Genomic DNA, 15,296 nt, shown 5'->3' with positions numbered 1-15,296 from the left:
TGATAATTTGTTTCTGTTGCCTCCTTGCAAATCTGGAAGAGGCAAGTGGGCATCATAATGGATGAAGATGAACAAGTATGAATATGTACATGCGTATATGTATAAGCATGTGCATGTATATTTACGTGTGTTTTTTTCATACTATTCGTCATTTCCCATATTAGCAAAGTAGCGTTAAGAATAGTGGACTGAGCCTTTGAGGGAATATCCTCACTTAGCCCCCTTCTCTGTTCCTTCTTTTGGAAAATTAAAAATGACAGGGGAGGATTTCCAGCACCCTGCTCCCTCCCCTTTCAGTCATCTTCCACGACTAGCAGGAAATATGTGAAGTGTCTGGGGTAACCCATGGAAAGTTTTGTACGGCCTGGATGTGGAAAGGGAGCTGTGGTTTTGGTGCATTACACATGACAAGTAGAGACTGAGTGTGAACAAATGAGGCCTTTGTTGTCTTTTCCTAGCACTACCTTGCACGCGCAAGGGGAGGGGGTGCCATTTCATGTGTGGCAGGGCGGTGATGGGAATGGATGAAGGCAGCAAGTATGAAAATGTACATGTGTATATATGTATATGTCTGTGTATGTACATGTATGTATACTTTGAAATGTATGGATATGTATATATGCATGTGTGGGCGTTTATGTATATACATGTGAATGTGGGTGGGTTGGGCCATTCTTTCGTCTGTTTCCTTGCACTAACTCGCAAATGCATTAGACAGCAACTAACTATAATAATATAAAAAATGTATCCTCCACTTCATATGCTCTTAAAACATTCCACAAAGCATCTCTATCAACACTATTATATGCCTTCTCCAGATCCATAAATGCTACACACAAATCCATCTGTTTTTCTAAGTATTTCTCACATATACTCTTCAAAGGACACATCTGATCCACACATCTTCTACCAACTTCTGTAACCACACTGCTCTTCCCCAATCTGATGCTCTGTACATACCTTCACCCTCTTAATCAATACCCTCCCATACAATTTCCCAGGAATACTCAACAAACTTATGCCTGTGTAGTTTAAACACTCACTTTTATCCCCTTTGCCTTTATACAATGGCACTATGCATGCACTCCACCAACCCTCAGGCACTTCACCATGGTCCATACATACATTGATTATCTTTACCAACCAATGAACAACACAGTCACCCCCATTCTATTGATAAATTCCACTGCAATACCATCCAAACCCGCCGCCTTGCCAGCTTTCATCTTTTGCAAAGCTTTCACTTCCTCTTCTCTCTTAACCAAACCATTCTCCCTGACCCTCTCACTTCGCACACCACCCTGACCAAAACACCCTATATCTGCCACTCTATCATCAAACGCATTCAACAAACCTTCAAAATTCTCACTCTATCTCCTTCTCTCTTCATTACTATCTTTCATTATCTCCCCACTTGCCCCCTTCACTGATGTTCCCATATGTTCTCTTGTCTTGCGCATTTTATTTACCTCCTTCCAAAACATCTTTTTACTCTCCCTAAAATTTAATGATACTCTCTCACCCCAACTCTCATTTGCCCTTTTTTTCAAAACTTGCACCTTTCTCTTGACCTCCTGCCGCTTTGTTTTATACATCTCCCAATGATTTGCACTACTTCCCTGCAAGTATCATCCAAACACCTATCTTTTCTCTTTCACTAACAACCTTACTTCTTCATCCCACAACTCACTACTCTTTCTAATCTGCTCATGTCCTACCTTTCTCTTGCAATATGCATCTTTTGTGCAAGCCATCACTGCTTTCCCTAAATATATCCCATTCCTCACCCACTCCCCTCACGTCATTGCTCTCACCTTTTGCCATTCTACACTCAATCTCTCCTGGTACTCCCATGCACAACTCTCCTTTCCAAGCTAACTTACTCTCACCACTCTCTTCTCCCCAACAGTCTCTCGTCTTTTTTGAAAACCTTTACCAATCTTCACCTTTGCCTCCACAAGACAGTGATCAGACATCCCTCCAGATGTCCCTCTCAGCACATTAACATCCAAAAGTCTCTCTCACATGCCTACCAATTAACACATAATCCAATAATATATATATATATTACCTCCTCTGTTTACCAAATCATTCTCCCTAACCCTCTCACTTTGCACACCGCCTCGACCAAAACACCCTATATCTGCCACTCTATCATCAAACACATTCAACAAACCTTCAAAATACTCACTCCCATCTCCTTCTCACATCACCACTACTTGTTATCACCTCCCCATAAGCCCCCTTCACCAATGTTCCCATTTGTTCCCTTGTCTTACGCACTTTATTTACTTCCTTCCAAAACATCTTTTTATTCTCCCTAAAATTTAATGATACTCTCTCACCCCAACTCTGATTTGCCTTCTTCTTTACCTCTTGCACCTTTCTCTTGACCTCCTACCACTTTCTTTTATACATCTCCCAGTCATTTGCATTATTTCCCTGCAAAAATTGTCCAAATGCCTCTCTATTCTATAGTGTGGGAGGCAAGTTGTTAGAAGCAGTGAAAAGTTTTTATCGAGGATGTAAGGCATGTGTATAAGTAAGAAGAGAGGAAAGTGACTGTTTCTCTGTGAATGTCGGTTTGAGGCAGGGGTGCATGATGTCTCCATGGTTGTTTAATTTGTTTATGGATGGGGTTGTTAGGGAGGTGAATGCAAGAGTTTTGGAGAGAGGGGCAAGTATGCAGTCTGTTGTGGATGAGAGAGCTTGGGAAGTGAGTCAGTTGCTGGTCGCTGATGATACAGTGCTAGTGGCTGATTCGGGTGAGAAACTGCCGAAGCTGGTGACTGAGTTTAGTAAAGTGTGTGAAAGAAGAAAGCTGAGAGTAAATGTGAATAAGAGCAAGGTTATTAGGTACAGTAGGGTTGAGGGACAAGTCAATTGGGAGGTAAGTTTGAATGGAGAAAAACTGGAGGAAGTGAAGTGTTTTAGATATCTGGGAGTGGATTTGGCAGCGGATAGAACCATGGATGCGTAAGTGAGTCACAGGGTGGGGTAGGGGGCGAAAGTTTTGGAAGCGTTGAAAAATGTGTGGAAATCGAGAACATTATCTCGGAAAGCAAAAATGGGTATGTTTGAAGGAATAGTGGTTCCAACACTGTTATATAGTTGTGAGGCGTGGGCTATAGATAGAGTTGTGCAGAGGAGGGTGGATGTGTTGGAAATTAGATGTTTGAGGACAATAAGTGGTGTGAGGTGGTTTGATCGAGTAAGTAATGAAAGGGTAAGAGAGATGTGTGGTAATAAAAAGAAAGTGGTTGAGAGAGCAGAAGTGGGTGTTTTGAAATGGTGTCAATGGATTGAACTAGGGCATGTGGAGCATCTGGGTAAACCATGGAAAGTTTTGCTGGGGCCTGGATGTGGAAAGGGAGCTGTGGTTTTGGTGCATTATAAATGACAGCTGGAGACTGAGTGTGAACGAATGTGGCCTTTGTTGCCTTTTCCTAGCACTACCTCGCACACATGAGGGGGGAGGGAGTTGTCATTTCATGTGTGGTGGGGTGGCGACGGGAATGAATAAAGGCAGAACGTAAGAATTATGTACATGTGTATATATGTATATGTCTGTGTATGTATATATGGGGATAGGGGAGAAAGAATACTTCCCACGTATTCCCTGCGTGTCGTAGAAGGCGACTAAAAGGGGAGGGAGCAGGTGGCTGGAAATCCTCCCCTCTCTTTTTTTTTTTCAATTTTCCAAAAGAAGGAACAGATAAGGGGGCCAGGTGAGGATATTCCCTCAAAGGCCCAGTCCTCTGTTCTTAACGCTACCTCGCTAATGCGGGAAATGGCGAATAGTACGAAAGAAAGATGTATATATATGTTTATGTTGAAAAGTATAGGCAAGTATATGTGCGTGTGTGGATGTGTATGTGGGTGGGTTGGGCCATTCTTTCGTCTGTTTCCTTGCACTACCTCGCTAATGCAGGAGACAGCCACAAAGTATAATAAATAAACAAATAAATAAATATTTTATCGTACTTAATCACGGTTTCCCGTGTCAGCGAGGTAGCAAGGAAACAGATGAAGAATCCCCCAACCACTCATAAACACATATATAGACATAAATACCCATGCACACACATATACATACATATACATATTAATGTATACATTTATTTTTATTTATTTTGCTTTGTCGCTGTCTCCCGCATTTGCGAGGTAGCACGAGGATACAGAAGAAAGAAATGGCCCAACCCACCCCCATACACATGTATATACACACACGTCCACACACGCAAACATACACACCCATACATCTCAATGTACACATATATATACACACACAGACACATACATATAAACCCATGCACACAATTCACACTGCCTGCCTTTATTCATTCCCATCGCCATCTCGCCATACATGGAATACCATCCCCCTCCCCCCTCCTGTGTGCGAGGTAGCGCTAGGAAAAGATAACAAAGGCCCCATTCGTTCACACTCAGTCTCCAGCTGTCATGCAATAATGCCCGAAACCACAGCTCCCTTTCCACATCCAGGCCCCACACAACTTTCCATGGTTTACCCCAGACGCTTCACATGCCCTGATTCAATCCACTGACAGCACGTCAACCCCGGTATACCACATCAATCCAATTCACTCTATTCCTTGCCCGCCTTTCACCCTCCTGCATGTTCAGGCCCCGATCACTCAAAATCTTTTTCACTCCATCTTTCCACCTCCAATTAGGTCTCCCACTTCTCCTCGTTCCCTCCACCTCCGACACATATATCCTATACATATGCATAAACAGAGAGATACATATATACACAAGTACATATTCATACTTGCTGCCTCCATCCATTCTCGTTACTACTACGCCACACAGGAAATAGCATTCCCCCCTTCAGTGAGGTCGTGCCAGGAAAAGCCCTAAAAAGGTCATAGTTGTTTACACTCAGTCTCTAGCTGTTGTGTGAAATATACCAAAATCACAACTCCCTTTCCATATCCAGGGACCACAGACCTTTCCATGGTGTACCCCAGATGCCCTGGTTCAGTCCATTGACACCATGTTGACTCCGTTATACCACATTGTTCCAATTCATCCCATTCCTTGCACCCATAATCAGCTCTACTGTACACACAGATGGAGGACTCAGATTCCTGTTCTCTGACTATAGTGTTCATGCTTGATGAGAGCACTCATCTTTTTTCCATACATATGTACTTCTCTTGTCTTACCAAAAAAGTGTAAGGAACAAATGAAAAATGGCATCATTTGCACATATCTACTGTCTAGCTGTCATGCACACTGTACACTGTAATCAATGTAGAAGATAATCAACCTACCTCCTTTAAGAACTCTAGCTGTTGTTCTGCAACATCCACTTGACCATCAAGAAGCTGGCAAGAAATGATCCCTGCAAAGTGAATACATCATATAATCAAGCAAAACTCCAATGTACTGACATAAAAGATGAAGCAATACCTATAATCTGAGCATCATAATTTGGTAATAATCTTCTTAGAACTATTCTAAAAAAAGCTGCAGTTGCCTGGGACATATTAACCTTGCAATAGATGCAGGCTGAATTTTCCTACCTATGTCTGAAGGATTCCACTCTTCCTTTACAGGCTAGAGGCACAAATAGATGCCAAACATCACCCTCAACTTTAACTTACATGCACAAATATCAATAAAGGCTCAGTTACCCAGAGATAACCAAGGGGGAAAGGCACCATGCACATCCCCATGGCCTATGCCTTACTACACAGTGCAATATAACGAATTCATGTGTAGTTCAGATAACAAAAACAGCCAAATATCATCTCAACAAATGTCAAGAGCCCATGAAAAGTATTCTGATGAAATTCTTTAAGAAGACTAAATCTCCATGCCCAAGAAATTAAGGTAGAGGGAAGATCAGGGGTTGATGATGTTGTGCAGACAATTGGATTAACCCTATCACAGTACAATTATTTTGGTCCTATATTCATATGTCATAAAACTATGGAAAATCACATGACACATAGTGCAGTAAAAGCCTACCTCCATATGCATCATATGATGCTAGAGCAGTGAAGAGGTTTTAAAAGCCTTAATAATGTGCCATGGTTTAAATGTCTATGAGGAGTTGTAGTTGAATGGCATATAATACTTTTTTCATACATGTATTTCAAATACTGATAAAAATCTAGTTGGCATAATCTGATTTTTTTTTAAATCCATCATCCAAAAAGGTTACATGGAGAAAAATAAACTGACATCTGAAAATTCCACTAATCTTATTTCTTTATTGACAGATATGCTTGTCAATACATTTACATGAAATATCTTTTATTTTTTATTATCATACTTAGTCGCCATCTCCTGCGTTCAGTGAGGTAGCTCAAGGAAACAGACGAAAGAATGGCCCAACCCACCCACATACATAAATGCCTACACACACAAATATACATACTTATACATTTCAACATATACATACACAGACATATATAAACATGGACATATACTTGCTACCTTCATCCATTCCCGTCGCCACCCTGCCACACATGAAATAGCATCCACCCCCCCACACGCGCATGCACGAGGTAGTGCTTGGTAAAGACAAAAAAGGCCACATTCGTTCTCACTCAGTCTCTACCGGTCATGTGTAATGCACCAAAACCACAGATCCCTTTTCACATCCCGGCCCAACAAAGGTTTCCATGGTTTACCCCAGACACTTCACATGCCCTAGTTCAATCCATTGACAGCATGTCCACCCGGTATACCACATCATCCCAATTCACTCTATTCCTTGCATGCCTTTCATCCTCCTGTAAGTTCAGGCCCTGATCACTCAAAATTTTTTTCACTCCATCCTCCCACCTACAATTTAGTCTCTCGCTTCTCGTTCCCTCTACCTCTGACACATATATCCTCTGTGTCAATCTTTCCTCATTCATTCTCTCCATGTGACCAAATCATTTCAATACACCCTCTTTTGCTCTCTCAACCACACTCTTTTTATTACCACACATCTCTCTTACCCTTTCATTACTTACTCGATCAAACCACCTCACACCACATATTGTCATCAAACATTTCATTTCCAGCACATTCACCCTCCTCTGCAAAACCCTATCTACAGCCCATGCCTTGCAACCATATAACATTGTTGGAACCACTATTCCTTCAAACATACCCATTTTTGCTCTCTAAGATAATGTTCTTGCCTTCCACACATTCTTCAACGCTCCCAGAACCTTCGCCTCCTCCCCCACCCTGTGACTCACTTCTGCTTCCATGGTTCCATCCGCCGCTAAATCCACTCCTAGATATCTAAAACACTTCGCTTCCTACAGCTTTTCTCCATTCAAACTCACATCCCAATTAACTTGTCCCTCAACCCTACTGTACCTAATAACCTTGCTCTTATTCACATTTACTCTCAGCTTTCTTCTTTCACACACACTTTACCAAATTCAGTCACCAACTTCTGTAGTTTCTCACCCAAATCAGCCACCAGTGCTGTATCATCAGCAAACAACAACTGACTCACTTTCCAAGCCCTGTCATCCACATCAGACAGCATACTTGCCCCTCTCTCCAAAACTCTTGCATTCACCTCCCTAGCCTGCCGCAAACAGACATTCACTGGGAACCAATCACTTTCCTATCTTCCTACTTATACACATGCCTTACATCCTTGGTTGAAACTTTTCAGTGCTTCTAGCAACTTAACTCCCACACCATATACTCTTAAGGCCTTCCACAAAGCATCTCTATCATCCCTATCATATGACTTCTCCAGATCCATAAATGCTACATACAAATCCATCTGTTTTTCTAAGTATTTCTCACAAACATTCTTCAAAGCACATGCTTGATCCACACATCCTCTACCACTTCTGAAACCAACCTGCTCTTCCCCAATCTGATGCTCTGTACATGCCTTTACCCTCTCAATCAATACCATCCTATATAATTTCCCAGATATAATCAACAAACTTATACCTATCTAATTTGAACATTCACCTTTATCCCTTTGCCTTTGTTTGATGGCAATATGCATGCATTCTGCCAATCGTCAGGCACTTCACCATGAACCATACATCCACTGAATATCCTTACCAACCAGTCAATGACACAGTCATCCCCTTTCTTTATATAAATTCCACTGGAATACCATCAAAACCTGCCACCTTACTGGCTTTCATCTTCCATAAAGCTTTCACTACCTCTTTTCTGTTTATCAAATCATTCTCTTGGAACCTCTCACTTCGCACATCACCTCTACCGAAACACCCTATATCTGCCACTCTATCATCAAACGCATTCAACAAACCTTCAAAATATTCACTCCATCTTCTCATCTCCACTACTTGTTATTACCTCCCCATTAGCCCCCTTCATGGATCTTCCCATTTGTTCTCTTGTCTTACGCACTTTATTTACCTCCTTCCAAAACATCTTTGTATTCTCCCTAAACTTTAATGATACTCTCTCACCCCAACTCTTGTTTGCCCTCTTTTTCACCTATTGCACCTTTCTCTTGACCTCCTGCCACTTTCTTTTATGCATCTCCCAGTCATTTGCACTACTTCCCTCAAAAAATCGTCCAAATGCCTCTCTCTTATCTTTCACTATTAATCTTACTTCTTCATCCCACCATTCATTACCCTTTCTAATCTGCCCACCTCCCACCTTTCTCCTGCCACAAGCATCTTTTGTGCAAGCCATCACTGTTTCCCTAAAGATATCCCATTCCTCCCCCACTCCCCTTATGTCATTTGCTCTCACCTTTTGCCATTCTTCACTCAATCTCTCCTGGTACTTCCTCACACAAATCTTTACAAGCTCACTTACTCTCACCACTCTCTTCACCCCAGCATTCACTCTTCTTTTCTGAAAACCTCTACAAATCTTCACCTTCATCTCCACAAGATAATATGAGACTTCCCTCCAGCTGCCCCTCTCAGCACATTCCCTGCATGTCGTAGAAAGCAACTAAAATGGGCATGAGCAGGGGGCTAGAAACCCTCCCCTCCTTGTATTCTAATAAAGGAGGAATCATGTGGGAAGTGCTCATCCTCCTCAAAGGCACAGATTTGGGTGTCTAAATGTGTGTGGATGTAACCAAGATGAGAAAAAGGAGAGATAGGTAGTTTGTTTGAGGAAAGGAACCTGGATGTTTTGGCTCTGAGTGAAACAAAGCTCAAGGGTAAAGGGGAGGAGTGGTGTGGGAATGTTTTGAGAGTACAGTCAGGGGTTGGTGAGAGGACAAGAGCAAAGGAAGGAGTAGCACTACTCCTGAAGCAAGAGTTGTGAGTTGTGGGAGTATGTGATAGAGTGTAAGAAAGTAAACCCTAGATTGATATAGGTGAACTGAAAGTAGATGGAGAGAGATGGGTAAATATTGGTGCTTATGCACCTGGTCATGAGAAGAAAGATCATGAGAGGCAAGTGTTTTGGGAGCAGCTGAGATAGTGTGTTAGCAGCTTTGATGCACAAGACCGGATTACAGTGGTGGGTGATTTGAATGCAAAGGTGAGTAATGTGGCAGTTGAGGGTATAATTGGTGGACATGGGGTGTTCAGTGTTGTAAATGGAAATGGTGAAGAGCTTGTAGGTTGAGTGCTGAAAAAGGACTATTGATTGGGAATACCTGGTTTAAAAAGAGATATATACATAAGTATATGTATGTAAGTAGGAGAGATGGCCAGAGCATTATTGGATCACGTGTTAATTGATAGGCATAAGAAATATGGAAACATTATATTCATCTATATGAAGGAGGAATGATTCTCTAAAACAGTGATAAAGAAAATATTACTTATCATACCTACCTGTTAATGCTGCAACTGAGGACTCATCTAGTTTGGTAGCATTCTTATAGAACTTTGTTGCTTCCTTGTTACGTCCCTGTAAAAGACACTGATACCCCACCTCGGTCAAGTACTCTGCACTTCCTGAGTCAACTTTGGCTGCCTTACTTGCCATCATAAATGTTTCTTCTAATACCAGCCGATTTCTTCCACACTTGGGAAAATAAAAAGAACATAAATATCTTTTCATATATGGGTATGGGACAAAGAATTCTGCCTCCATATTCCCAGCACGTCGAAGAAGGCAACTAAAGTGGGTGGAAGATGTGTGTGTGTGTGTGTGTGTGTGTGTGTAGGGGGGGGGGGTTGGCCCTAGAAACCCCCTCTTCTTTTATTTCAATTTCTAAAAGATGGAACAAGAAGGAGCCAAGCAGGTATTGCTCATCCTCCATGACAGCTCAGACTGAGATGTCTAAATGTGTGTGGATGTAACCAAGTCGAGAAGCGAGAGGAGATAGGTAGTATGCTTGAGGAAAGAAACCTGTATGCTCTGGCTCTGAGTGAAACAAAGCTCAAGGGTAAAGGGGAAGAACAATTTGAAAATATTCTAGGAGTAAACTCTGGGGGTTGGTGAGAGCACAAGAGATAAGGAAGGAGTAGCACTACTAAAGGAGTTGTGGGAGTGTGTGATGTGGGTAAAATTAGAAGTGGATGGGGAGAGATGGGTGATCATTAGTGCTCATGCATCTGGTCATGAGAAGAAAGATCATGAGGGGCAATTGTTTTGGGAGCAGCTGAGTGATTGTGTCATAAGTTGTGACATAAGACACTGGGTATTAAGGATAGATATTCAAATGTAAAGTTAAGTAACATGGCAGCTGTGGGTATAATTGGGAGAAATGGGGCATTCAGTGTCATGAATGGATATGGTGAGCAGCTTGTGGAGTTGTGTTCTGAAAAAGGAATGGTGACTAAGAATCCCTGGTTCAAAAAGAAGGCTACAAACAAGTATACATATGTGAGAAAGAAAGATAGCTAGCAGGCATTACTAGATTACATATTACTTGATAGGCATGTTAGAGAGAGACTTCTGGATGTAAATGAGCTGAGAGAAGCAGCTGGTGGAAAGACTGGTCACTATCTTGTGGAGGTGAGGGTGAAAATTTGTAGAGGTTTTTGAAAAAGAGGAAACAATGTCAGTGAGAAGAGAGTGGTAAGGGTAAGTGAGCTTGGAAAAGAGACTAGTATGAAGAAATACCCGAAAAGACTGAGTGTAAAATGGCAAAAGATGAGCTGATGAAACAAGAGGAGTGGGTGAGGAATGGGAGGTACTTAGGGAAGCAGTGCTGACATGTGCAAGAGATGCATGTAGCATGCAACAGGAGGGAGGTGGGCAGATTAGAAGGGGAAGTGAGTAGTGGGATGAAGAAATAAAGTTGCTTGTGAAAGAGAAAAGAGAGGACAAATGATTGGATGTATAAGAGAAAGTGGCAGGAGGTCAAGAGAAAGGTGCAGGGGTTGTAAAAGGGGACAAATGACAGTTGGGGTGAGTATCAGGAAACTTTAGGGAGAATAAGTTGTTTTGGAAGGAAGTAAATACTGTGTGGAAGACATGTGAACAAATGGGAATAACAGTGAAGGATGCAGGAGGGGAGTGATAACAGGTAGTGATGAAGTGAAGAGATGGAGTGAGTATTTTGAAGAACTGTTAAATGTGTTTGATTATAGTGTGGTAGATGTAGGGGATTTGGGCTGGGTTGGTAAGCAAGGTGAAAGAATCATGAAGAGTTGTTTGGTGAACAGATAAGAGGTGGTGAAAGCCTTGTGCAATATGAAATGTAGCATGGCAGCTGGAGCAGATGGTATGCAGTTGAATAGATTAAGAAAGGGGGTGATTGTGGCATGCATTATTTAGTATAGGTTCTCAATGTATGTACAGATCATGTTAAGATGCCTCAGTATCAGCACATTGCATGTATAGTGCCACTGTATAAAGGTTAGGGGGGTAAAGGTAAGTGTTCAGACTGCTAAAGTATAAGTCTGTTGAGTGTCTTTGATACATTGTATGGGACGATATTGATTGAGAGGGTGAAGGCATGTACAGATCATCAGACTGAGGGGGAGCAGTGAGGTTTCAGAAGTAGCAGAGAATATTAGGATCAGGTGTTTGCTTTAAAGAATGTGTGAAAAAAACCCAGAAGGATGGTATTTATGGATCTGGAGAAAGCATACCATATAGTTGATAGAGATGCTTCTTGGAAGGTTGTAAGAATATTTGGCATGAGAAGAAAGCTGCTAGAAGCTGTGAGAAGTCTTTATCAAGGGTGTAAGGCTTGTATATGAGTATAAAGGGAGGACAGTAAATGGCTCCACGTGAAGGTTGGTCTGCGGCAAGGTAGTGTGCTGTCACCATGGCTGTTTAATTTGCTTATGGATGTAGTGGTGAGAGAGGTAAATGCAAGAGTCTTGGAGATGAGGGGAAGCATGCAGTCTGTGGGGTATAACAAGGGGTGTGAATCAGCTGTTTGCTGATGATACAACCCTGATGGCAGATTCATGTCAGAATTTGCACAAGGTGGGTTTAGCATGGATGAGGGACAAGTTAGTTGGGCTGTGAGAATAAATGGAAAAAGACCAGAGGAAGTGAAGTGTCTTATATACTTGGAAGTGGACATAGCAATGAATGGAACCATGGAAATGGAAGTGAGCCTTTAGGTGGGTGAGGGACACAAAGGTTCTGGAAGTGCTAAAGAATGCGAGGAAATAGAGAACATTATCTGGGAGGCCAAAAATGGATATGTTTAAAGGAATAGCAGTCCCAGTGATATTATATGGATGCAAGGCATAGACTATAGACATGGCTAAGCATAGGAGGGAAGATGTGTCGATAAGTTGGAAATTAAATGTTTGAGAACAATATGTGGTATGAGGTGGTTAGATCGAGGAAGTAATGATGAAAGGATAAGGGAGATATTTGGTCATTAAAAGAATGTGGTTGAAAGAGCATAAGGGGGTGTGCTGAAATGGTTTGGACGTATGGAGACAGTGAATGAGGAAAGGTTGATAAAGAGGACATATATATCAAGAGGAGGGAACAAAGAGAATGGTGAAATCAAACTGGAGACTGAAGGTGGGATTCAAAAATATTTGGAGTGACTGAGGCCTGAATATGCAGGAGGGTGAAAAGTGTGTATAGGATAGAGTGAACTGGAGCAATGTGGAATACTGGGGTCGATAAGCTGTCAATGGATAAACCAGGGGCATGTGAAGAATCTGAGGTAAACCATGGAAAGTTCTGTGGTGCCTGGTTGTGGATAGGGAGCTGAATTTTCAGAATGAAAAACATGACAGCTAGAGGATGAATGTGAATGGTTGTGGCTTTTCTTCATCTATTCTTGGCACCACCCCCTTTTTTAATAAATTCCACCGCTATACCATCCATATTCTTTTTTTTTTCTTTCCAAAAGAAGGAACAGAGAAGGGGGCCAGGTGAGGATATTCCCTCTAAGGCCCAGTCCTCTGTTCTTAACGCTACCTCGCTAATGCGGGAAATGGCGAATAGTATGAAAGAAAGAATATATATATATATATATTATTTTATTTTTTTTTCATTTTGCTTTGTCGCTGTCTCCCGCGTTTGCAAGGTAGTGCAAGGAAACAGATGAAAGAAATGGCCCAACCCACCCCCATACACAATGTATATACATACACATCCATACACGCAAATATACATACCTATACATCTCAATGTACACATATATATACACACACAGACATATACATATATACCCATGCACACAATTCACACTGTCTGCCTTTATTCATTCCCATCGCCACCTCGCCACACATGGAATACCATCCCCCTCCCCCCTCATGTGCGCGAGGTAGCACTAGGAAAAGACAACAAAGGCCCCATTCGTTCACACTCAGTCTCTAGCTGTCATGCAATAATGCCCGAAACCACAGCTCCCTTTCCATATCCAGGCCCCAGACAACTTTCCATGGTTTACCCCAGACGCTTCACATGCCCTGATTCAATCCACTGACAGCACGTCAACCCCGGTATACAACATCGATCCAATTCACTCTATTCCTTGCCCTCCTTTCACCCTCCTGCATGTTCAGGCCCCGATCACACAAAATCTTTTTCACTCCATCTTTCCACCTCCAATTTGGTCTCCCTCTTCTCCTCGTTCCCTTCACCTCCGACACATATATCATCTTGGTCAATCTTTCCTCACTCATTCTCTCCATGTGACCAAACCATTTCAAAACACCCTCTTCTGCTCTCTCAACCACGCTCTTTTTATTTCCACACATCTCTCTTACCCTTACGTTACTTACTCGATCAAACCACCTCACACCACACATTGTCCTCAAACATTTCATTTCCAGCACATCCATCCTCCTGCGCACAACTCTATCCATAATCCACGCCTCGCAACCATACAACATTGTTGGAACCACTATTCCTTCAAACATACCCATTTTTGCTTTCCGAGATAATGTTCTCGACTTCCACACATTCTTCAAGGCTCCAGAATTTTCGCCCCCTCCCCCACCCTATGCTCCACTTCCGCTTCCATGGTTCCATCCGCTGCCAGATCCACTCCCAGATATCTAAAACACTTCACTTCCTCCAGTTTTTCTCCATTCAAACTCACCTCCCAATTGAATTGACCCTCAACCCTACTGTACCTAATAACCTTGCTCTTATTCACATTTACTCTTAACTTTCTTCTTTCACACACTTTACCAAACTCAGTCACCAGCTTCTGCAGTTTCTCACATGAATCAGCCACCAGCACTGTATCATCAGCGAACAACAACTGACTCACTTCCCAAGCTCTCTCATCCCCAACAGACTTCATACTTGCCCCTCTTTCCAAAACTCTTGCATTCACCTCCTTAACAACCCCATCCATAAACAAATTAAACAACCATGGAGACATCACACACCCCTGCCGCAAACCTACATTCACTGAGAACCAATCACTTTCCTCTCTTCCTACACGTACACATGCCTTACATCCTTGATAAAAACTTTTCACTGCTTCTAACAACTTGCCTCCCACACCATATATTCTTAATACCTTCCACAGAGCATCTCTATCAACTCTATCATATGCCTTCTCCAGATCCATAAATGCTACATACAAATCCATTTGCTTTTCTAAGTATTTCTCACATACATTCTTCAAAGCAAACATCTGATCCACACATCCTCTACCACTTCTGAAACCACACTGCTCTTCCCCAATCTGATGCTCTCTACATGCCTTCACCCTCTCAATCAATACCCTCCCATATAATTTGCCAGGAATACTCAACAAACTTATACCTCTGTAATTTGAGCACTCACTCTTATCCCCTTTGCCTTTGTACAATGGCACTATGCAAGCATTCCGCCAATCCTCAGGCACCTCACCATGAGTCATACATACATTAAATAACCTTACCAACCAGTCAACAATACAGTCACCCCCTTTTTTAATAAATTCCACTGCAATACCATCCAAACCTGCTGCCTTGCCGGCT

General features: G+C 42.1%; 1 protein-coding gene across 1 annotated transcript in view; it reads right to left on the bottom strand.

The window, feature by feature from the left end:
• The window catches only part of LOC139765067 (tetratricopeptide repeat protein 21B-like), a 171,045-nt gene that overhangs the window by 114,027 nt on the left and 41,722 nt on the right, over positions 1-15,296 (bottom strand). Inside the window, exons 7-8 of the mRNA XM_071692184.1 lie at positions 9,780-9,972; positions 5,298-5,368 (exon numbers count right to left, since the gene is read on the bottom strand). Of these exons, the coding sequence (XP_071548285.1) occupies positions 5,298-5,368; positions 9,780-9,972 (264 nt within the window). The remainder of the gene's footprint in view (positions 1-5,297; positions 5,369-9,779; positions 9,973-15,296) is intronic.

Source organism: Panulirus ornatus, chromosome 52, assembly GCF_036320965.1.
Source record: "Panulirus ornatus isolate Po-2019 chromosome 52, ASM3632096v1, whole genome shotgun sequence".
NCBI classification, from domain to species: Eukaryota; Metazoa; Arthropoda; class Malacostraca; order Decapoda; family Palinuridae; genus Panulirus; species Panulirus ornatus.
This window is presented reverse-complemented; position numbering and strand designations above follow the sequence as displayed.